Source organism: Formica exsecta, unplaced genomic scaffold (genome assembly GCF_003651465.1).
Source record: "Formica exsecta isolate Colony F162 unplaced genomic scaffold, ASM365146v1 scaffold480, whole genome shotgun sequence".
In the NCBI taxonomy this organism is placed as follows: domain Eukaryota; kingdom Metazoa; phylum Arthropoda; class Insecta; order Hymenoptera; family Formicidae; genus Formica; species Formica exsecta.
In genome coordinates, this window is record NW_021852036.1 from 229719 (window position 1) to 255783 (window position 26065).

The window sequence follows — 26065 nt, forward strand, 5'->3', positions numbered from 1 at the left end:
AGTGTTTTCGATATATGATATAATATTCGAAAGATATATAAATGCTTACTCTTTGAACAAAGCACAAAGCGACCAGCTCAGTATTCGAAATGCAGTTCTCCAAGTCTTTTAGAAAAGTTTCACCATGAAAAATATAAATATCCTCTAAATTGCCAAACAATACGTCCGCTTTGCCCACCAGTGCAGCTGGTATCAAATGAGTCATTGTCTCGTTTGCCATTTCCATCTTGTAACCTTTAATGATCGAACCAAGTTCAGTGACGTAGATTCGCTCAGTTTCCACAAGTTCCGCTAAAACGTGGCCGCGTTTCAAACGTAAAGCTTCGATGTCTCGAGGCTCGCTTTCCGGTGATGAGGATTCTCCCTCTATAGGACTCATCTCCATCTTAAATAGTTATTTCGTTTAGAAAATTTATTCATTTATATTTACATTAAAGTAGTTAAAACATTTTCAAATACATTATTTCATTATTTTCAAATGTTTTCAAACACCGCTTATTATATAAGATTACCTTTGGCATGGTGTTGGCTTTTTTGAGAATTCTGCTGGGCTTTACAGTTTGAGGCAGTGATTGCAAGGGTTTGACTGGTTCTGGAGTGACGGTTTGTACTGGTCTAGCTGGTTTGATCAATTGCTGCTTTAGTGCCATTATTCTCTTATCGCACATCAAGGATACATCTTCTATCCTTTGTAGAACCTACGAGTCATATTTCGGATCGAGACGTGCGTTGATGAAATCAAAATATGTTTCAGAAATACGTACTTGCGTAATGAGCGCTTTAGTTTCTGGCATCACGGAGTCTTGAAAGATAATCGCTTCCCGTTTAAAAACTATTATAGCCTCGACATTTTTGTATTAAGATTTTCGTTTTGAAATGTTTTAAGGAATCTGCCATTAAGAAGAAGTACGATAGTTTTAGGACACCCTGTATATATATGCAATATTAAATAATTCTCTATTTTTTACAAATATAACTATCTCTTTAATAAATATCTAATAAATATCATGTAGAACCGTGCTTTCTCTATAATAAATAAAATAATACTCGAATTATAAATATCAAAAACAAGACTCATGTAGGCTATATCAAAAGTTGCGACGGAATCATGTCCTTGTGTGTATATCATATAAGAGCGGACATAATTATAACGCATATACGACGTTGGCGAAAAAAATCATAATAATCGAGATAACCCCTTAAAAATTATGTTATCCATTTAAATGTATCGGTACAAATGATGCTATCATACATTGTTATATATCATAGTAGAGACTTATGAAATTGGTGGGTTATGAAATCCGCCTAGAGAGAACTGAGATAGCTTATTATATGTAGTTCTAAAATATTAGGTGTGTTAAGATTTATCAGTATCAGATATTGCGTGTTACTGTTGGTGTTAACCGTTTAGCCCTCTAGAAAATTTGTGTACACGTTGTATATAATTCTTTAACCCCCTTTCTCCCCTTCTCTCTCTCTCTCTCTCTCTTATCCTCCTATCATCGCATTATGCTTTCAAAACGAATGGTTTACATCATAGTCATATTCATAATATCTCAAGCTTATTTGGTCGCAACGACTCGTCAACAATATACATATGTCTAACTTCCTAAGAATGGCGATATATTAATTAAACATTTGTTTTTTTTCTGCATATGTTTACAATTATTAATCTGCAGAAGCATCAATCTCTAACGTTTGTATCACACATTTCTCGTCTTTGAAGGCTCGAGGGGATCTATATATTTTCGATAGTCTTTGCAAATATTTTAAATTCAACCCCGGGAAGCGAAAACACTTCAAACCTCGCAAACAGAACATCTAAAATACTCTTAAAAGTTCGCGAAACTGCACTAAATTGTACTATTTCCGATTGTGATGACAATGCATCTAGGATAATCTACTCTACTCTAAGCCAATGTATAATGATACACGAGTGATGCGATCGACGACAATATGTCTAGCGATCGATTCGTTAGACGCGACATCGCAAGGTATACACCAAGCAAGGATAAGATTGTTTCTCGAATCGTCAATAGAACCTTATGGACGAAAGTATGTCGCGCGTCTTTTACAATGATCTTACGATATTAAACTTTGGAATAATCGCGTACATAGCCGATATTTGATTACCCGGGTCATAAGTAAAAACTACGTTTCATTCATAGATTAGGTACTTCTTCACACAGATTCTTAACAAAGTAACCAAACGATGATACGTTTAACATTAGCAGCGTTCTTCCTCTTGTTGATTATAGCGTGTGCATTATTGTTGGAGAAATTATCGTGATCGATACAAGACCACATCTGTGCCTCCATTGTGCGCGCGTGCACATAATATCCCGGCTTAATTCAATGCTACATTTTGTACAATTCAGTAAACGTCATTCTGTGCTCGCGAACGGCTTCATTTAATTTGACGTCACAACGCGAACGAAGTTCTCGACTGTTTGCAATCATCATAGAATGACGAAACTTCTCTTTCCGTTCCATCTCTTCTTCTCGGTATGCATTAGTATAAAATTCTCGTAAACGTAAAAATCTTATCACCCGTTTAACTTAACGTTCTTAGTATCGCAAATACAAAGGCATTATACATCAAGCATTGTATACTTGTTTTATACAAGAAAAATGTAAAATGATGCAACTCATCATTATGTTTGAATGTTATAAAAGATTTCCAAAAACCGACTTCGTCCGCCATTTAAAAAATGCTCTTACCGTTTTCAACAGTAAATGTTTCTCAATACAACAATACAACTGGCAATCTCAAGCTTGAGATAAGCAAAGCTCTAACACACTAGCAAGCTCTCTAGTGTGTTAGTCGCCTGTTTCATATAGCCTCTTGACTGTTGACCGACTGCGAACTGCGTGACGTTTTGCGACTAATCGGTTCCAGGTACGCCGCGGGCGCCCAGCCTTCCATGCTAGTGCCGATCAGTTTGACAAACCACCAGCCAGCACAGCCGACTTTTAGAAGTTCCAAGGTATCACCCTCGCGCATCGTGACTTCCGACTGTCCCACCGCGCAATAATCTGCCAACGCCACGTATCTTCCACCCTATAAATAAATATGTCGTTATTGTAAAATATGTAAAATTGCACATATCATAACCGATTCAGAGGCTAAAAATATAAGACACTTAATAAAGATAACATTATTGTCAGAGAGAAGAATGGATGTGCATTGAATTTATAAATTTGCAAAATTAATTAAAAGTAATAAAAACGGCAAAAGTAAAATTACAGATTTTTCAAGTTTCTCTGTTGTCCTCTAAAATTTGCTATTTTAGGCCTACTATTTATTCTCAGCACTTGAATTCGAGAACGTAAAAAAAATTCACCGGTGCCGGTCCTGGATTATCGCCAAAAGCGTCTTCCTCATCCGTATTGCTATTTTCCGAACTCCATGCCACATCCTCCTCCGTGGATTGCGAAACATCGGTTATGTGCGAGATAACGCTGTTACCGTCGACGGATAGTGTTCGCAAAGATCCTGATATACTGCTTTGAGCTTCCCACGAGATTGTTTGTCGCAACGGCCTTTCGAAATAAAAGAAGTGATGAAATATATTGAAAAGATTGAAATGCGCGCTAAGAATTAATAATCATTAATTCTTAACAGCGATTACGTACTTATGATTGGATTTTCCAAGAGCCGAATTCTGTTTTCCTTTGAGTTCGGCTAACTGAGACATCAGAACACCTTTGATCTGACGTACCCAGGATTGCTTAATATCGATACTGGGCGCTTGTATCGTGTGTACCTCAGCCCTGCCCTGCAACCATATCTCGAACCGTCTAGCATCTCCTTTCACCGACTCTGTCAAACCAATCTGAGACATCTGCCACATATTACGTAAGATCACATGAATTATAAAACTTAAGTTGAGAAAAAAGTTATTTTTACAAATGTGAATATTGAAGTATACCTTCAAATATCTTTTAAAATGGTATGTAGCCTTGTTGTGAGCTTGAGGCTTGCTATGCTTACAAAATATCAAAGCCTTCTCGTATAAGAAGATATGCCGTTGAGATGGTTTCAGTCGCAATAGTCGCTCCCGTTTACTGCTGCTCCAAACACTAAACGAGCCTTGCAACAACAATTCACCCTGTGCACTCAGATCACCCTGTAAGTAAAGAGAAAAAGACAAAAGTAATATAATAAGAGATAAGATATAATGGTTAATGATAGAAAGAAAAATGAAGATGAACATATATGTACTTACTCCAAAACCCGTTATTGCAGTTTGATGCATGCTGTCATTGACGCACTTTAACACAACTAACATGCAATCAAGCGCCTCTTGCAATTCGGTGCAGTATGAAGGTTCATCGCTGTACTTTAATAAATCCTTTAACAATAATTGGTATTTGGTAATCCGTTGAACGGGCTTGAGAAGATAGGCAGCAAGCGGCAACTTGTGACCAAGTTTCTGCTGACAAGCTGCGAGAAACTGCGGTTCGGTCTGTATCTGTTCGCGCAATTTCTCAGATCGCGGAATATTTTGACAATAATAACTATACAATCTAAAGAATATTTCGCGCTAAAAAAATGTACATTAAATTAGTGTTTTCGATATATGATATAATATTCGAAAGATATATAAATGCTTACTCTTTGAACAAAGCACAAAGCGACCAGCTCAGTATTCGAAATGCAGTTCTCCAAGTCTTTTAGAAAAGTTTCACCATGAAAAATATAAATATCCTCTAAATTGCCAAACAATACGTCCGCTTTGCCCACCAGTGCAGCTGGTATCAAATGAGTCATTGTCTCGTTTGCCATTTCCATCTTGTAACCTTTAATGATCGAACCAAGTTCAGTGACGTAGATTCGCTCAGTTTCCACAAGTTCCGCTAAAACGTGGCCGCGTTTCAAACGTAAAGCTTCGATGTCTCGAGGCTCGCTTTCCGGTGATGAGGATTCTCCCTCTATAGGACTCATCTCCATCTTAAATAGTTATTTTGTTTAGAAAATTTATTCATTTATATTTACATTAAAGTAGTTAAAACATTTTCAAATACATTATTTCATTATTTTCAAATGTTTTCAAACACCGCTTATTATATAAGATTACCTTTGGCATGGTGTTGGCTTTTTTGAGAATTCTGCTGGGCTTTACAGTTTGAGGCAGTGATTGCAAGGGTTTGACTGGTTCTGGAGTGACGGTTTGTACTGGTCTAGCTGGTTTGATCAATTGCTGCTTTAGTGCCATTATTCTCTTATCGCACATCAAGGATACATCTTCTATCCTTTGTAGAACCTACGAGTCATATTTCGGATCGAGACGTGCGTTGATGAAATCAAAATATGTTTCAGAAATACGTACTTGCGTAATGAGCGCTTTAGTTTCTGGCATCACGGAGTCTTGAAAGATACATCGGGGATGATGGAACTCCTCCGCGGCTTCGATCAGCTGCTGCAGCTCTTGAAGCGCTTGATCCGGCGGCGTGATGCTGTTCTGCGATGCCAACAATTCTATCCCTTGTGTGCACCAAGTATTGGCCTGGTCGATAATTAATAAAATTTTAACAAATTAACTTTCCAACTGGCGAAAGAAGGATAATAAATTTAAGAGATGTAACTCGGACGTACCTTATCTATACGTTCCATAAGCTCCCGGCATTTGGTCAACATGTGCAATCGTCTCTCCAGTCTCTGACTAAGGATGGTGCAGATTCTCTGCAGCTCTACGCATTTAGGTTCCACGACATCTGTCGGACATTGATGCCTGCCGGATAATAGCTGTTGACCAGCTGATATCACCTCTTCCGCGCGATCTATGTCTCCCTATAAACATACATAATTATACTTATGCACGATAACGCGATTAAATGTCGGTATATAAATAAATGAAAATGCTACAAACAATCATGGCAGTTTTGTTCTTATAGTCTTATTAAATTGTCTAGAAAGAAAACCTCGTAAAGAAAATACTATTATGCGTGCAATGCAGAGAGAGTGAAAAACCATAATGATAATCATTCGCAAAAATTCACCATGCCATTATCGGACATGAATACAATCTCCACTGGTCTTCTGATGACATATGCGTGCATTTCAACTAAAAGAAATAAGGAAAAAAGAAAAATAGCATATTAGCTTAAATAGTATAAACAATGTATAAAAGAGAATTTTAATTCATATAGAGCATCTACGAAAAACTTGTCAAAACGTAACGTTTTCTATTTGCCTCAAGACACGGTAAATATAAGACTGAGATATGTACATGTAAATGCTAAAATAATATCTCAAAATTACTGTGTGTTATAATCGTAAATTCTATTAGAATATATATACATGTATTTTGTTAAGTGGACTGCTTACCAAGACCCAAATCCACATGGTATGCAACAAATAGGACTATCGACAAAATGACGAAAGCGGTGCAAAATAACATTTGTGCATGATGTGCATTATATATGTTACTGCTCGTAATCATGTTCAAACCAGAATTTATATATTGCATATATATAAATATAGTGGAATATTTAAATGGCGATTATATATATATTTTTGATATGATCAATGATAGCATGTTTACTTTGTTACAAAGTTTATATGATAGGAAGAAAAACAATCTCCTGATGTGAATAAAGTTATACTGGTTTGAATAATGTATTCTGGTGCTTCAAGTGCAATCTGTACATTTTCAAACTCAAAATTTATAATATTGTCAAGTTGCTTTCACTAAATGATTATATAAAAGATTATTTTTGTATGTATAAAAGATTATTTTTGTATGGGTCTATAATTTTACGCTTTAGTGATATAAATGACTCTTCTCTGCATAGAATAGTATCATAATTAATAATTTCCATCTTTGTAACTTTACATGTTATTTGAAAATTACTCCCAACTCGACTTTTGTTGGATATTTTATTATCAGAAAAATAATTATGTATGTTAGGTACGATGATAAATTGTTATATTTTGTCAAATTTACTAATTAAAATGCGCCACATACTCTGCATATTCGTTGAAATGCCGATGTGTCGTGCAGCAGCTGCTCAACTCGCGCTTGCGTCTCGCCGACCTCTGTCATTTCTTCCACCGTCTTTAGATGCTGATCTAACGTCGTTTGTAATTCTCGGAAATCTTGCTCGAATTGCCTCAGAGCCAAACAATGTCTCAAACGTGAGCTATGATGTGACCAAAACAAGTCAAAGGTTCGTTCGGTTTCTTCCAACTGGACAAGTAACCTAAAGTTGAATTTAAGCGTTAAAAATTACATAAAGCAGATGCATAATAAATTTCTTATTTCAATATTTTACATTAATGAAGCAAATCGTGAAATGAATGATTTCTAACAGATGTAATAAGATTAATCATTTCGATATTATATTATCAATTATATAATTCCTTCTTGCGTTACCTTTCTACTGCTGCAACATTTCCCAATCTATCAGCTGTTCCTTTTCCAGTTAGCTGTCGTACGCTATCCAAAAGAGCTTCTCCATGCCTGGCAGCGCTAAGTATCTCTTCTTTTAATTCGTTATACTCAGCTTGTTGCTGTGACAATAATGTGGTCGTAGCAATAGTATTGTTAGGAAATTCCACTTCAGCCAAACGTCGCGTGAAGGAATCTAACGCGAGAGACACGTCCTGTGTCATTGATGAAAACTTTTCCAGACTCTGCATAGAGAGAGCGTGTAAAACAAAAAACACTTATTAATAATACAGATAGAATAGAAAAGTTAATTTCATACATATTATTTAATTTGCTTGGTTATTAATTTGTTTGATGTATTTACAATTCTATTCTGTATCCAAGTGTGATGACAATACGGTAAATTGCCGCCAAGCGGCTCAGTGAGCTGATCTTTCTCTATAAACTCGTGAAGTTCAGCAATGTTAGCCAAGAAAATAACTCTGAACTTGAAATCCTCTCGGAACAGCTTATTCGATACTTCCGAAATGGCTTTCTGTAAAAATCCGGCAGGTCGCAAAACATATACTACATGCACTAAACCAGGGAAAAATGCCTGAAATAAAAATAAAGAATTTATGATAACAACTATTATATATTATTATTAAGTAACACAGATTTATGAAATGATAACATGACTGTAATTATTATGTAATGTGTTGAATTCACTTACAGAAATTTTCAGAAGCACCGTTTTAACCGAGTTCCACTTATCATTCCTTCGATCAATTATCAAATGAAATCCAAGATCAGCTTCTTGCAATCTAAATATCAATAATATAATTTAATACATAAATATAATTTAATAACAAAATTTATATTCTATAATATTGCATAAAGAGGTATATGTTAATTGATAATTAAATTGTGATAGCTATATACTTACGTTGGCACAGAAGTAAGGTATAACATGAGACGTTGATAGTCCAAGTCTGTCAAATTATGAAAATTGCCATTATCTGGAAATGTGATTATAGGACATCCCTCTCGCGTTTTTCCTCCTGTAAAAGATGTATAAAAGAAACCATTTCAATAGATTTATATTTTATTAAAAATAAATTCAAATGTGTAACTTGTAGGACTAAAGATTTACCTGCAATAATAGCATATTGTGCCTGGAGAAGATCTGCAACATCTCGAACTGCCAGATCTCCATTTTCTATCTCGCCTGTCATACTCTCTACATCTTCTGTAATGCAAAATATTGTTTTTTATCATTATATATATCAATATTTCTTAAAATATATTTTTTTCACTATATTGCTTATAAAGTATATTGTCTAAAAAAAGTTATGACATCTTATTAATATTAAAATTAAATAAATGATATATATCTTAATATTAAAATTATTTAGACACTTGCACAATTAGACATTAATAAAGAATCCCTATTTATTATGTTATTATTATATATTTAAATGTTTACACAACACACAACACATACAGTCATTATATGCATATATATACATACAATATTATAATATATTTAAAAAATCCTTTGGCATACTTTTAATATAATTAGTAGTACAATTTTATATTTTTACCATATATTTTATTTTTGGAGATTAAAATACTAAAGGCAACACTGCCTGGATTATTCAGAAAAATAATACAATTTAGGAGATATCACAGTATTATTTCATTTAAAAACTTTAATAATCTAACGATTTTATTTGACAGCCTCTTATGCAATGTTTACTGTGAATGTGCGGTTCAAGTTTCACTGGTATACTGAATGCAAGTACCTGATCAGAGGTTGCACTCACATGACCTTGCTGATGCCACCGACTGAAACAGTTCCCTACAGTACCCACAATATTGCTGATGTAACTGTAAATCAAGAGGCTCTCAAACGGGAAAATATAATCTTAATTAATACCAAGACTCTCGTACAACAAGATTATTAATTTCTAATGTCGAACGATATATCCTAAAAAGCTTTCAATCTCTTACAATTTAATATTGTATATTTCTCTCATGCTTGTTTACATTAGAAACAAAATTTTTAGACATTATTATAGAAGAAAACATGAAAAGAGAGAGAGAAATTCATCATAAATTATTTTTTCGATATTAATATTTTTGAACAAGTATGGGATTTATATGACACATTTATATTTAATAAAATTTTGTACAAGCTATTCAGTACACAATCTTAAATTTCGTCTACAATAAATAATTTGTCCAATCTGAAATTGGGTTTATTTTATATAAAAATAAAAATTAAACATATACTCTCTCTCTCTCTTATTTACATATACATGCTAAAAATAAAAGATATAAATTATATATAATATTTATGCATTAGAAGCAATCATATAGAAAGCGTTTGTATTGAGAAGCACTGTTGCTGCTACCATAGTTACTTGTGATTTCCATATCTGGAATTCAAGGAAGATAAGAAATATTCTTTGCTTTTCAACATCAGAGATTCTTTGCTTTTCAACATCAGGTTATTGAACTCTGTATGAAAAGTATGCAAGATGTAAAAAAATATATAGTTTTTTTTTATATATGCCTTATATATTCAAAAAAATATTATTTGTTTATAAAATAACTAACATACAGCTAAAGAATTTCGACATTATATTTCTTAGATTTTTATAATTAATTTTGACATTTTTTCACTATTATGTTCACGAATTAACGATATATTTTCATGAATCTTTTGTTTTAATAAAAAAGAAAAACTAAGAGAATAAAGATGTAAAGAAAAGAAATAAATGAAATTTAGAATTTTGTTATTTAAAATAAAAGTAAAATTATTTTTTCGACAAATATAATTTATATAATATTAATATTCTTTCCTTATTTTTTTTACAAGAATCTACGAATATTTGACTAAATGCTTTTTATTGATCAATATAGAGGAATACTTTGTGCAATTATTATTATATCCAAACTTTAAAAGCATTATAACTCAATTCATTATGTAATTGAGTAACATAACAGAAGATATACTTCAACAAGCGTATCTAACAATCTAAGATTTTATATACATATAATAATTTCGTTTTTGCCTGTGTTTTAGGAGACTATCATGTATATATTATTCTTATACACATTTATAAAATATTCTTATTGCGACTTTTCCGAACAATAACAAATATCTAACGCGTGCAATATATTACTGTATTCTTAGTTTAGAGATGTGGGAAAAAATTGCTGGGAGGAATTAGAGCCTTACAACATAGGCGCATATATCACATTCACACATACATACATATATACGTATATAATTTCCTATGATATAATATATAGCTATTTTCTCACATGCAATCTTCTAGTTTACACTGCGTTCGTTTTCGACAATGTGATAGCCGGACTGTTGACTATCAGCCCGCGCGTAGTAACTTGATAACTCACGCCATCGTGTAATTTACTGATAGGCGTTAGCACATAGGTCTCGTTCTGTCCTAAATCATGAGTTATCACCAACGGCAATATCGTGCCACCTTCCGTTTGTAGCTCCGACTTTCGTTGACCCGTGTCATCTTTCGCATCGGATTCCGTCTGACAGTGACTCTGCGTAGTCTGATTTCTCACAATAAACTCCAGCTTGGCGAACTTCACCTGCGGAAACTGCACCTTCATAAATCGCCGAAACGTTGAGTAGCCCATGCTCTTAACGTCGGGTGATACTTTTTTGCAATATTGCGTGTACAAATCGTGCACTGTTTTTCGCGTGATGTCGGGCGACAGATGCAGCGGAGCATTTTTAGCGAGCTTGGTTTTTTGCTTGGCCTCCTGCACCTCAACAAAGTTCTTTAAAAATTCCGTCGCGATCTTATATATGTCCAGCGAGAATGTGTTGTGTGGGATCTTCCCGTGATTGCCGTGTACGCGCGGCGTTACGCCATGCGTCATTAGATGCTTTCGGATCCGCTTGATCTGATAATGCGTGCAATTCTCCAGATACAAGAACGCATCCAAGCATACTCTTCGACCCTGATAAACGTACTGCGCGCGTAATCTACGTCGTTCTGTATGCCGGGCAGTTTGATAAGGATCCGTCAGGCATGCCATAGTCACGCCCATTAAATACATGTCGTGCTCAGCCTTAGTCAACTCTGCGATGTTCAGTCTGTGCCGATAAACCACCTCGGGATTTAGATCCTTGAAGCACTGATCGTCGATACACTCACAGCCTCTTTTGAAGCGTTCCAATACCTGTGCTGGGCTATCCTCCAGTTTCGTGGCATCGTAACTTGGCTGACCCATACTTCGAGCTTTTCTCGACTTGATTCTCGCGACGGATCTTTTTGGTTTGACGTTGGACACATTCTTGTGTTCTTCATGTTTCTGTAATAAAAATAAAAAATAATATTCAATGAAAAATTATTAAAATTATAGTAGAAAATTATTTAATGCAATCTAAAATATACATCTGTATTTTTAAGATAAATTATATTAAATATTAATGCATGTATAATACACATCTCAGACAATTTTTATTTTAAAAAAATAATAATAATATATGTAAAAATGTGAGAATGCACAACATATAACATATATAATATAGAATTTTTAAAAATACATGATGTAGAATTTTACCTTGTTCTCTACATTTGTTGTATCTGACTCCTTTGTTCCTCTATTTTTATCGGCAATAACAGTTTGTGTATTAGATAATGCTAATTCTTTCATTTCACATTTTTCTTCTACTATTGGCTCCATGTTATGTCTCAATTTGTACAACGCACAGCTGTCTTGTCATTCTGTCATAACACAAGATATAGATCTTATAATATCTCAAAATATAATTATTTTCCAATAATTATTCAACACAATTGCAATTTAGTAGCAATAAAGTCTAGGGATTAAGTAAATTCAAAAGATGCGAATGCAAAATTTCAATCTGTTTTTTAGCAAGATGCCGTTATCATTTCACATGCTTTTTTAAAGGTGAGCTCTCTTTTAAATGCACCGCGTTTTAATCGCACTTTCTGCACTTTACTCTGTCTCTTTTCTCTATCTCTATTCTCTATCCAAGAACCAAGAATATACATCCATTTCATTTCGAATGAAGAAAACGTAAGTAAACGCAGCTGCATTGACAAGAAACATGTGTCTACTTTTTTATTTTTACGTCCCGTTCTTTCGCGTCTAGGACGAGGAGTTTAACATTCAGGATCCAAAGCAGGAAAAGAGGAGGAAAGAGAAACATCGTACAGAAAGTGCAGCCGAGAGAAATGGAAACCTAAGGTCGAGAATCGCTGATCGGGCCCCTCGGTCACCAACTTTCGTCTTTAAGACCCGCTACATCAACGAGCCTACTCACCGTTGTTTGATCGACTCTCGCGGGCTCCCCAGCTTGGGCGAGTCGTCTCGCGGTTCGACGGACGTCACATTGACGGGACGGCACCCTCGTGAGCCAGATCTTGCCGTTGGTCGCGATAAATCGCGTTGTATTCACCAGCCAACACTCCCGACGATATGACGAACGACTAGTTCGTATTATCGTATGTAGAGGGGACGGCAACTCTCCCAGGGTCGTAGCGCAAAAGGGCGCCCCCCAGTTCTTGTCGCACCACAAAAAAAAAACATGTTCGGGACACAATTTTCTTCAGATTCGTTTCGACAAATTTGTCTAATTATGTCCACTTGCATTCAGAAATTTTGTATGAATCGTGATCAAATCTTCCGTCTTTATCGTGCAAAGAGGATATGCGCCTGAGATTTTTATTCATTCTACATCAAAATAGAAAATTTAATAAATACAATTAATGATTCAATCATATATTAATTAAATTTTTTTATTTATTTTGTTATTAATTTTTTTATTAATAATTCTATGTATCTATAAGATGTAACAATAATAAAATTTAATATAAATGGATAAAATTCATTCACATTTTATTTACTCAATAAACACGAGGGGGGAGAAAAATTATCCAGTTATTAATTATAATTAAATTTTTAGAGAGATATACATGAGAAAACTAATAAAAAATATATTAATATTGTATAAATATATAACATCAATATTTGTGTGTGTTCAACGAGAATCATTAATGCAAAATATTGTACACAGCGATTTACTCGCTAGTGTTAAGTCAAAAAAAAAAAAAAAAATTCAACAACTTCGGTGTATTGAAAAAAAAAGAACTTCCCGATTCTCCCTCTCCGCTTGCACATGGAGCGGAGACGGAAACAGGTACGCGGATTATTGATTGATGGTAGGGCGCGGATACAGTCCTGGGGTGCTCTCCCCCGACGACACGAACAAGGAGCTAGCGAGGGGAGAGCATCTAATACACACAAAGCACAAAATGCACACACGCGTGCCGCGGCCGTGACGAACACGCTCCAAATAACAGCACATCGCACACCACACGCGAGAAGCGCCGATGGTGGACATGTTTTAGGATGTATGTGTCATATGTCAAAACATTGACAAAAGCATGAAAAATTCGCGTAGACTGTTCTACTATTTCTTCTGAGTATCTGTGCAAAACATGAGTACAATTCTCTTAACGGTTTGGAAATTATTTAAGTTTAAAGTTTATACTGAGTCTTATGAAAAATCGCGTGTTGTAGCACTTATTGACAAATTTGACAAGGAAAAAACATTGTCAATGAAATAAAAATTTTCACATATATTAAGAAAACTCTAATAAATATTTGCGCAAAATTGCTTGATTTGGATCCATTTACTTGTTTAAAAGTTATTTATTAAAAATTGTAGAAAAATACTTATTGTAACTCGAAATATTTCTGTAAATTATTCGTTTTTTTGTTTCTTGCTTTCAGGTGTTCACATTCAAAAGTTTTATCATAAATTAAGAAAAATATTAATTACAACTGTTTTCTTTTACGAAAACGTTAAAAATCATATTATATTTTGTGATACTTTAATTTTTTTTATAATCCGTATCTATTTATTTGATTTTTCAAACAATATAAATGTAAGAAATATGTTTTTTTTTTAATTTCGAAAGCCTTTTGCTACTATTATACAGCCAAAACATCCTAAAGTCAACCAGAGAGATTAAAATATACATCTGATTTTTAAATTTCACGATCTACAGAATTTCTTATCTAATGTTTTGCGCATGTCAGATTGGGGGGAGAAATTTTGCGTCGAAATGTAAACACAATTAAGGTTAAGGAAAGCAAATCTTGAGGCCGTTTTATAGAACGGCTTTATCGTAAATCTCTTTATTATTCGTTAAGGTCGTAAAAATTCTAGCAGGAACGAGCCGCGTGGCTCCGTAATACCGTAACTTATCGCAAACGTCGCATAAAACGCGTAATATTCCCTGTTGACTCGCGATTGTTTCTTACGTCACGAAACACAATTCGTTTTAAATTTGAACAGCAAATGTGTAGATGCTTTTTACTTTCAAATACGTACTTATACTTTTTAAAGAGAATAGATGAAACTATTTTTCTAAGACGACATCATTCTGACAACGCACTGCTTGCGTTTAATATCAAAAATATTTGTATTCGTTGAACACTTATAATTTTTGCGATATAGGGCCAGTTTCACCAAGTCTGGTTAGATGAACCGACGGTTAAAATTAGCAGGGTTGTGAATTGAAATGACATGAATGCTTGGTTTTCCTTAACCTTTATTTTCTGTTGGCCATCCTGCTAATTTTAACCATCGGTTCATCTAACCGGACTTGGGCCGGTATTCATAGTCGGTTCTTATATTTAAGACCGTCTTAAATACAATCTTAAGATGTCATAAACCAATCACAGAGCATATTAGCATCTTAAGACATTACTTAAGACGGTCTTGAAATAAGAACCGATGAATACCGGGCTTGGTGAAATTGGCTCATAATCATAAAACACATTTCTCTCTCCACACATTCTATTAACAACCATGAAAAATAATACAAGTTGCGAAGAAAATAATTAATGAATGATATCACTGTGCTAAAGACAATTTCGATAATAAGTTTAAAAATCTAAATTATATTTATTGTTGCGATAACGCGTATTAAAATTTCTACGCTAAAAGACCGACAGCAATGTGAAAATTGTATATATGATCAATGGGATTCAAACCTGTGCATTTGGTAGAGCAGTGTTGATGGCAGGGACAATTGCAGCTATGCAGCGACTTTCGGCGGAGAATCATCTTGGTTTGCCTGTCGCTTCGGTTGGTCCGATATATTTATCGTATTGTCACGGAACGTTGCAACTTGTTACAATAGAACGCTGTACAATCAACACACTGCCACGACAAAGAGACTCATCGATCAGGCTACAGCTCACTCCACAAGCCGACTTAAATCATTGTCCATTTCGTCGATTTCAACTTTCCTCCTTGTGTCTTTAACACGTCACACGTTACAGTATTGTAACAAATGTAGAGTATTTCGTACGATTTGCTTTATTTGGTTTATTGTTCATTGTATTTTCAAGGAATTATCCGATACACACGATATCCAATTTTCCTTCATTGCAAATTGGACGATTAAATATTTCCCGCCGCGGTTTTCAAATATTTTGACAAGAACCATGAATTAATAATAATTTTTCAATCTTATCTTAATTTAAATTTTATACAATTATGATATAGAAATAATATTATATTATACAGAGTGTCCCAGAATTAGACCGACAAACTTCAGATGGTTATAAAGGACACTAAAACAAGCCAATTTTGCCAATAAATCCGTGTTTGCAAATGAGCCATTTTGGCACTAAAGAATCAAAGACTAACAAGGGAACCTCGCGAACCCAAAAATTTTGATTTTGATGAAACTTTACACACATATAGGGGAGGTAAATAGATGAATTTAGAAATTTCCAGTTGTGGCTCAAAAACAATTCTAAGCGGTGAAATAACCCCTCATATGTAAAGCGGTTTTTGCTTTTTTCGATGTATCTCGAAAATTATTCGAGATATCAAAAAATGTTTTATACGAAAGTTTCATGATAAAAACACCTCTATTTAACCACTTTAATAAAATTTAAAAAAAAATTGTTTTCAAAGATTTTTGTTAGTCTTTGATTCTCTAGTGCCAAAACGGCTCATTTGCGAACACGAGTTTATTGACAAAATTGACTTGTTTTGGTGTCCTTTATAACCACCTGAAGTTTGTCAGTCTAATTCTGGGACACCCTATATATAAAAAAAAGATATAGAAATAATATGAAAAGAATTTTAATATAAAAAAATTTTATAATTAAAATTTACATTTTATTTTAATTTATTAGAAAAACTTTTGCATTTCAAGTTTTTGAAAAGTTATTGTTTGTACTATTTTGTATATACATACATCATTGCGTCAACATTATGCAATAAAAATTGGTATACGATACTGCAAGACGATCGATGCGGCGAACAAAATTCGCTTGTGGCAAAAGTTCGTTCGTGGAATTATTGCCCCATCGTAATTAAACGTTGCGCGATAATATCGGTTATTCCGACCGATCCTATGTAAGTGGATCGAGAACTTCTCTAGAGACGGAATGCAAAAATTCTTCTTCGAAACTCTCTCGGATTAAATGCATTCTTTGTTTTAGACATAAAGTCTTGATTTTCCCGACCCACCTTGTATACCGGGTAGCACAACAGCTAATGATTATAGCTGCTTGCTATATAGTCAATTTGCATTGCGACACACGCTTTTTATCTTCCACTTAAACGTGTCATCATGACAATTCATGTCAGCAACGTCCTCGAAATGTTTTACTCAAACAACTATAGAATGTGCGCGCGATTAGTATCTAATATTTTATATTCTAAAACAATAAAATATTCTAAACTATTATATTATAAAATAAGATTTTTTTCAATAAATAGATACTTTTGGAATAAATACTATCTCACGGAATAAAGATATTTGCGTGTGATTACTTAATAGAATAATCCTTTTAAAATGTAAAAGATTTAAATTTTATACTGCTCTCTTTTAATAATAATACAGATAAAAAGCTTCTTTAAAATGTTGACTCAATAGCTATATATATAATAACTATGCGATATATTATAACTTGTATTTATGAAGTCGCTATTTTCAAATGTCTAATTATATAGAGTGTTCCCGGGTTAAATGGCTAAACTTGCAATATGGATTTAGAATCTTAAAACAAAAAAAAAAAAAAAATTTCCTGTGGAAGTATGCTTCCACACAAACGCTTCATTTAAAAGATATTATTTTCTTAAATTACAGAACTATAGGAATGAACAATGTTGAAATGTCTCTTTTTTTGTTTTGAAGATCGAAAGTCATTGACAGGCTTGTGTTTGCACTATAAACAAAGCTCCGGAGGATAAAAAAACGGACAATGTCAAAAAGAAAAAAGAAAAAAGACGCACAATGTCAATTAGCCACTCGTTTTCTCATCGATAGATGCATTGTTTGTCTCTGGACTAGAGGCTATCATTTTGAATAAAACATTTAATAATTAAATTTTGATTACTGTAAAGCAATAAAGAGGACCTAACCTAGATTATTTCGAAACTATTCATTCCTAATAGTTCTTTAGAAATCAATATCTCTTGAACGAAGCATTTGCAAGCCTACTTCCAGAGGAAAATTTTTTTTTTGTTTTGAGGTCCTAAATTCATACTTCAAATTTGACCATTTAACTCAGGAACACCCTATACATATTATATCATATCTTATTATATGCTATTATTCGATGATATTAATATGGGCGTAGCGTATTCGAAATTTCTGGCGCCGATGAGACAATAGGGCAGTCTCTATCGCCGTTCTCTATTTACAGTCAATTACGTCTTTATCTCTCGACAACACAAGACGACGGATAGTATCACGTTTCACGTCGCTTCACGCTTGGGGATGTATCAGTCACGTTGCACACGATTGCACGCGCTATATGCGCCGCAGGAGAGCTTCATCAAAGTTGCACGAGGGTTCTTTTGATCGATACCAATGTATTCGCGTCTAGCAACCCTTTTGCGAAGGGACGCCTACGCATTAACCCTTAGTTGTTCGGAAAACAAATAGCTTTTAATTAGCAATCAATATTAAATTAATGTCAAGTCAATTTTATAAATATTACTCGAGTAAGAATCAAGAGATCGATATTGTACTATTTGAAAATTACTATCTAATATCTCTAATTGTATAATTTTTGATCAGTGGTTTATTATAAAAGGACGATCGGTAAGAGTCTTAAAATGTAGAATATTATAAACACATATCGCGTTTGCTACGATATTTCCGGCCATCCCGTTATCACACCCGTGAGATTTCGTCGATTAACTTTTATCGCGCTTGAGAGATTTGACCGTCGATTTACTTCACGAGAATTATTACTTTGCTGAATAATTCGCCACGGCCTGCAGTAATCACGCAAATTTAGCGCAACCGTCCATTCATTTGCACGATATACCACTCACGTCATGCGGGATATTTCGCTCTTATATATATATATATATATATATATACTTGGTTAGCTTCCCATGTCCTATATATATATCTGCGTATATATACTTGATAAGCCATCGTGTTATCAGCCGCACAAAACGATGTTTGGTGGTCAATACCTTGAGACGAGTTTACCGACAATACTACAATTCGTTTCATAGTTGATGAACATTGATAAAGTTGTCATATAGATATGCATCATGCCAATTTTAAAAATTTTGATAAAAAATACATATAATGAATAAAAAATTATCGCCTTGATTTAGAAATTTTACATAGCCAAAAAAAATTTTTTTTGTAAAAGTTGAAGTAGGATTAATTACTATTAAATCTTAATTTTTTTAATTATAATTATAATATCTTTTAAATCAGATATTAACTAAAAAATATAATACTTCTAATCGTTTGATACCGGCTATATCATATTATACAACATAAAAATCAAAATCTAGTGTCGTTATACATATAACTATATTTCTATACATATATTTTTTAAATAAATTTATTAATAAATTTTATTATATTTATATATGTAATATAAAATAAAAAAACTTGGAAATTTTAGTGGTAATTTTTTTTTAAACTAGCATCGCAGAATGTTAACATCTACGGAAACTGTTATGATTCTATATACCTGATGGTATTTTTCTTGGATGATTATTATGTAGAAAAAATTTACAAATAATATGGCAAATGTATAACGTGAGAATCATTCTTTCGTGCATATGATTTCCATTAATTAGATGTTCCAGTTAGTTTTGCGGGCTCACTATAGATGGCTGTAACTACAAATCTACTACAGATTTTGAAAATTGGTATATCATTTCAAAGCTTGGACATTTCTATAAATAATTTGACACATGTTATGTGCATTCGTAAACATAACTACACTTTTTAGTACGACTGAAAATGGAACGTGATAAAGAGCATTTTCGTCATTTGTTACTTTACTACTTTGATTCGAAGAAAACGGCTGTCGAAGCTCACCGATCCATTTCAGAAATTTATTCTGAGTCTGCTCCATCAGTTAAAACATGTGAGTACTGGTTTCGACGATTCAAAAGTGGTGATTTTGAGTTGAAAGACAAAGAATGTTCAGGTCAACCAAAAAAGTTCGAAGATGTCGAATTGCAGGCATTGTTGGATGACTTCAAGAATTAGCTGAAGTATTAAATGTTGGTAAATCAACCGTTTCTGATCGTTTACACGCAATGGGAAAGATTCAAAAAGAAAACAAATGGGTTCCACATGAATTGTCTGAATTAGCTATTCAAAATCGTTTAACAATTTGCACTTCATTGCTTTCTCGTCACAAAAAAAGCAGTTTTTGTATCAAATTGTAACTGGCGATGAAAAATGGATCTACTACGATAATCCTAAGCGTAGAAAATCGTGGGTAGGTTCAGGCCAACCATCGACATCAAAACGCAACATCCACGGAAGTAAGGTTTTGTTGTCCATTTGATGGGATATGAAAGGCGTCGTGTGAACTGCTGAAACCGAATCAAACAGTCACTGCTGAGCGTTATCAACAATTAATCGATTTGAATCGTGCTTTGAAGCAGAAACGTTCAATAATTGCTCAAAGAAAACGCAAAGTGATTTTGTTGCATGGCAATGCTCGACCACACGTTGCAAAAGCAGTTAAAGATACGTTATCGGCACTTCGATGAGAAGTCTTACCACACGCCGCGTATTCACCGGATTGTGTTCCTTCAGATTATAACTTATTCCGATCGATGCAGCACGGCCTTGCTGACCAGCACTTCAAAACATGTGAAGAAAAAAGAAAATGGCTCGATGAATGGATTGTTTCGAAGGACGAACATTTCTTTTATCGCGGAATTCACTTATTGCCAAAAAAGTGGGAAAAAGTTATAGCTAGCGATGGAAAATATTTTGAATAAAATATAATTTAACATCTCTCTAAAATAAACGTGTCTTTTTTGCAAAAAATCCCTCAAAACTAACTGAAACACCAATCTTTTCTTGTACTTAATTACGCTTCATAAGTTTACTTCCGCGATACCTTCCCACGAAAATACCGCGTGCTGCCAGATTACTTCACACTCCCGTTAAATCTGACAGTACACACACACGCGTACACACTGCTTCCCGAAAGAAAATAGTTTTACCGCGAGTGCAAACTCGCCGCCGCGAAATACTATAGTAAATCGCAACAATGCCCGCGATTCACTTAACTCGCACTTAATACTCGCGCGTCTATTTTCGTCGACTATAACCTCGGGCTTCTAAGCCCGATAACTCCATCACCCGCAGTATATACACGCATACACGCGCGCGCTAGCTATGAACCGTTTATTCGCGAATGGTACCAGGAATGAAAAAGGATATTTATTCGCGCGCGCTTATCGCAGAAGAATTTTCGACGGCAACATGAGGCTGAAAAGGAGACGCGAACGATGAGACCACGCACACACACTCGTTGACACTTCGCGTGTGATCGATAGAATCGTACACGCCGTAGCGCTGTAGCCGCCGTTACCGGCGACTCCCCGCCCGCGATGCATCCGTGCCACTGCACTTATTTGCGCAGTTGCGAGCGCGAAGAACGGAGTTAGTCGTACTTTGTGTATTCGTTCGAGACGATTTCTGCGAGTCGGGGAAATGCGAAACGAGAAGAACTGTACAACGCGCCGTCGTCGTCGCGGCTCGCCGGCAATGCGTCGCGACGGAGGCTACAGCATGGCGGGCGGCGGCGTTCCAGGAACGAATCGGGTTTTCTTCGGACCCCGGGAAATAATCGGCTCGCAAGGTGAAACGGTGAGAAGAATTCATTCTTGTTTAATTCCTTTGAATCATCATCGATATCATGGTGTCATTGCGTTTCTCGCTGTATCGCATCGTTAAATTGGATATTAATAATTTTATATCGTTTCCAGAATTTTAAATCCGATGGGAACGATTGCATCCATTCTACCTGACGTGCCGAGAGTTTGGTATTGATATTGGTATTCTTTATAGATTCCCGTTCGTCACATGGGACGCAGTATTACGCTTTCTTTTTTATGTAACTCATACGTACCATATCATTTTAATCAATAAATTTTCATTAATCCTTTTAATTTCAACCTCTTAAGGCATATGGGGGATAGAATTCAAGTAGTTTTGAACCTGATGAGATCTGCCGACTATCAGTCAGCGACTCTCTACATAGGACCATACATCGCCTCCCGTGCCGAGAGTTAAAAGCCATTCTAGTTACGATCCTGTGAGGTGGTGGAGGGTAAAGATAAGGGAAAGCTACCAATGGCGAACGAGCCGAATCGACAAAGAGGGGACGAGTGCACGTGACTCGCGGCGTGTCGCGCTGTCAAAATCGGACAATCTTATCCGCACGAATTAATCTTTCCTCATGATTCCGAGTTTCTTTCCTTTGAAATTTGAATATAAATATATAAATAATTTCTTTATATATATTGAAATATTACGCAACAAAAAATTATTACGCGATACAAAAGATTAACTCCAGCATGAGTAGTAGACGGTGAGTAAAGAGGATATAGCTTTGCGTGGTAAGTATAAACTCGTTCATGTCACGAAACATACATTAAACTAGAAACTTAGTTATATATGAGCCTCTCAAACTGATCAACTCTACTTTTTATAAAGTTCTTCATTTGAATACCAAGACAAATGATTAGTGCTTTGTGTGTGTAATATTAAAATTAAGAAATTTACAAAAACTGGAATTGATTAGTTTGACTTTTCAAGAGTTCATATAATACTTTATTAGTATTTTCAAATTAGTATTAGTATTTATATATATCTTAAAAATTTATAGGTTGAATTGAAATATATACATACACAAACAAAATTATTTATAAAATATATCTTGAAAATAGAAAGTAAAGAATAATCGGCACCTAGAAATAAAATTTGTGACATGTACATTAGATACATTAGAACGATTTAAAAAAAGAGCTAAATAAAATAGAATCCGCATGCTAAAGAATAGACAGCTCATTAAATGAGCACAAATCCGAAATCTAAATGAACTTGCATGAAAGAAACTGAATAACGCGTGTTGTTATCAAATAAGACGCTGTCCTGTAAGTATAGTTACAAAGCGAATGCAAAATGTGGAAGCGTTTACTGTGGAAAATATTTCATGGTATGACGTTATTCAATTATTCACTCCATCAGGCGGGAAATTGATTTATCGTCATCATCAAACGGCTGCTGTAATTCGCACGCAAGAGGAAAAATTTACAAACGATACTTTATAATTTCATCAAGACTTGCAACTGATCACTATCATTCGATAACGCGAAAATTATCTTCAATGAGAATTTTATCATTTCGTGAAAGAAAACTTGAGCGAGGTGTCGATGACACATTAAGATGGATCATTGAAGAAAATGTACCCTTGATTTAATCGTGATGATATGCGAATAAAAGAACTAAGTTCGATTGTTTACGAATCAATAATGAGTATGCATGTGAATTCCGCTAATAAATCGTCAATCCATTATATGTCAATCGTATCTTGATTGAAAATAAAGAACAGAAAAAATGTAGGAATAACTCGAACAAGCGGAGAGATTGACGAATAAACAAAAATTAATCATTCACCTCAAATAAAACGAATGACGTGCGTCACTTTCCTCTTACGTCACAATTATTTATATAAAATGTCAGAAAAAATTTGCAAATAAAAATAAATAGCGTATGTATATATAATTCTCTTTCGGTTATGAAATTCAAGCAATAATACAAAAAAATCGATAAACGTCACACATGATTTGAGAAATAAAATACGAAGACTTGGTCGAGCGATCATACTCGCATCCCAGTACGTCTGTTGAGCTTTTAATTAATCGAAAACACATCTCCATTTCAAATCGTATTCAAAGTAAATAAATAATGAAGCATAGATTGCCTCAGTTGGACAGTATTATTCTGTAAAAAATTGCTCTACAAAATAATATTATTATAACTCTGTACAAAATAGTATTACTTTAATTGTACAAAATAATTGTTCTAATTTAAAAGAAAAAAAAATAGATATCAAAAAAATTCTGTCAACTGGTAATAAAAACATATGTTGTAAAATTAATTTCTTTTATTATTATTTAAATACAAACATTTTAATAAAAAACTGTTTTACAAAATAAATATTTAAATTTCCTACGAAAATTGTATACCGCCGGTCTTAAAACAAAATTAAATCGAAAGCCGAATTTATACTCACAACAATGAGAGAAGAGAATGCTTTCTTAACTTACACTCCGCACAGAATACATTTTGCAGGAAATGACGCAAATTCAAACTGCGCATTTAGATGTGCAGATCTCGAAACTCTCCGAATATCTTTCGATGCACCTGGCGATGCATTTCTAATCGAGTGCAACCAAGTAAAGTACACCTCTTAGAACCGGTTGCAGCAACCTCTCGCTCTCGGAGACAAATTAATCCAAATAAATTCTCTTTCTCCGTTTATATACCATAGATAGTTTTCGAAACCTGAGGCGATCGAACAAACTTACCCGCCTCGAGCAACTCCAGGTCCAGATTGCCGCTACGACTGCGGCTGATACTGCTGCTGCAGGCATTGTAGCTGCTAGGGCGATGAGCCGCCGTGGTCTCCTCCATCGCCCGGGAGGCGCTACGCTTGAACTGCTCCAGGAAGCTGTCAATCTGGTTCTCGATGCTGGTGGGCGAGCTGGCCATTTTTTCGGCGCGTGTCAAACAATCGGTCGTGCGATGATAATAACAATAGCGCGATCTCGACGCACGTGCGAGATCGATTTTATCAGACTAATACGTATGCGACACCGGCCCGGACGACGACGCCGACAAGAGAGGCAGGGAGAAAGAGAGAGAGAGAGAAAGAAGAACAGAGATAAGTAGATAGATAAACGGATAGAACCGCGCGGTTACGATGATTACAGGACTACATCGTAGAATCGCGCGTCTCCACGCACTTGCTCGGTCCCGGACACACGTCAATGTTCCCCGGAGGAGGGCGGGTTAACGTGGGGTTAACGGCGCGACCGCTGCCCGGCCCTTGACGCACCTCGTCTTGCCGTACGCCGCATGTCTGTTATCGCCGCAACCCGCAACGTTCCGCTGTCCGCTGTCGTCGCGGTACAGAAACGCGCAGCTCGGAAAACACCAAAACTGAAATGACATATACCGCGCGCGCGCTGCCGCAGTGTTTTCGCGGCAGGTGTCGCATAAGCTGCTCGACCGGCGCGATTTCATCTAACTTCACATAACTCTCCTCGCCCGTGAACCCCGCGAGCTCGTCTGGTGGCTGGTATGAAAGGTATGATAGAGAGGGGAAAGGGTCAGACCGCAGGGCGTTGATCAGCCCGGTAATAATCCTTATTGCGTCGGGGATGAGAATATATAGAAAAATTGCACGTTTCTAAAATAGTAGAAAAAAAAATATAAATATATAAAATTCAATATATAAGAACAATATATTCGATTCTTTTAAATTTACATATATTTTATGTTTGTACTTATAGAATAAATATTCTTGCGCTTGATACGTAAAAGAAATCGAAAAAGGAATCTTTATAATAAATATTTACTCTTAATACGTTTTCCAAACTATTGACGCGATATCCCTAACAACACATATATGTCCAATGTCCAGAGGACGTCCAGAGGATGTTTTATATTCTACATCCGAGAATGTAAAATATCTTCTGGATGACATATATGTGTGTTGTTATGGATATCGTATATTTTCGCGAAATAAAACAGTTGCGAGATATTTTTCTCGGCACTCATCTCGATATTAAAGGTAATTTTACAGGCTTACAGCAATTTTTATTTGCTGTAATTTTATTAATACATTTAACAATACTTGAAGTTATGGTGCAATGTTTATTTAATGAAAATGGCGCGTACGTTCACATTACGACATCATCGACGCGATATATTATATTTTTGCATATTTATTATGATGATATTTCGATATTTCTTTCAGTATACTCTGAATTTTATACCAGCAAACACAAAATAATAGTAACATATAATATCAATGTTATAATTTCCCACTCAACAATGTAACTGCGATATAACATGCCTTGTACATAACAGTTATATATTGTTGAGTGGGAAATTATAACATTGACGTTATGTTTTACTATTACTTTGTGTTTACTAGGTGGGTATTATACGCTTATTTGCAGACATATTTATTTTCACATACCTTAATCGTCTCATTAAATAATATCGCTTATGATTAAATTTGTTTTATGTCCGTTTTAACGCCGCTAAACTTCTCAGATT

At 34.8% G+C, this 26065-nt stretch overlaps 3 protein-coding genes across 10 annotated transcripts in view; all 3 read right to left on the reverse strand.

Annotated features, from left to right (window-relative positions):
• Nucleotides 1–5412, reverse strand: part of LOC115241383 (guanine nucleotide exchange factor DBS-like) — a 16696-nt gene extending 11284 nt beyond the window's left edge. The window contains exons 1-4 of the mRNA XM_029817123.1: nucleotides 5380–5412; nucleotides 765–810; nucleotides 513–698; nucleotides 50–385 (exon numbers count right to left, since the gene is read on the reverse strand). Coding sequence (XP_029672983.1) covers nucleotides 50–385; nucleotides 513–698; nucleotides 765–794 — 552 coding nt within the window. The 5' untranslated portion in view covers nucleotides 795–810; nucleotides 5380–5412. The remainder of the gene's footprint in view (nucleotides 1–49; nucleotides 386–512; nucleotides 699–764; nucleotides 811–5379) is intronic.
• On the reverse strand, nucleotides 991–25149 carry LOC115241381 (guanine nucleotide exchange factor DBS-like). Of its 8 annotated transcripts, none has more exons than XM_029817119.1 (18): nucleotides 20826–21551; nucleotides 16951–17100; nucleotides 15456–15847; nucleotides 8527–8622; nucleotides 8320–8434; nucleotides 8107–8197; nucleotides 7759–7989; nucleotides 7380–7639; nucleotides 6972–7206; nucleotides 5600–5794; nucleotides 5334–5510; nucleotides 5082–5267; nucleotides 4619–4954; nucleotides 4230–4547; nucleotides 3933–4130; nucleotides 3637–3845; nucleotides 3345–3543; nucleotides 991–3061 (listed from the first exon to the last, which is right to left on the reverse strand). In XM_029817119.1, exons 3-18 carry the CDS (start codon nucleotides 15526–15528, stop codon nucleotides 2834–2836), a joined length of 3147 nt encoding a protein of 1048 aa, XP_029672979.1. In that variant the 5' UTR covers nucleotides 15529–15847; nucleotides 16951–17100; nucleotides 20826–21551; the 3' UTR covers nucleotides 991–2833. The 8 variants fall into 8 exon arrangements, with proteins under 8 accessions (XP_029672979.1, XP_029672978.1, XP_029672980.1 ...); XM_029817118.1 differs by having other exon boundaries at nucleotides 16951–17141; XM_029817120.1 differs by lacking the exon at nucleotides 16951–17100 and adding an exon at nucleotides 20480–20561.
• Nucleotides 10274–13102, reverse strand: LOC115241384. Its single transcript, XM_029817124.1, has 3 exons — nucleotides 12715–13102; nucleotides 11988–12151; nucleotides 10274–11735 (listed from the first exon to the last, which is right to left on the reverse strand). The coding sequence occupies exons 2-3, from the start codon at nucleotides 12108–12110 to the stop codon at nucleotides 10722–10724; spliced, it is 1137 nt and encodes a 378-aa protein (XP_029672984.1). The 5' UTR covers nucleotides 12111–12151; nucleotides 12715–13102; the 3' UTR covers nucleotides 10274–10721.
• Nucleotides 25150–26065: the final 916 nt, after the last annotated feature.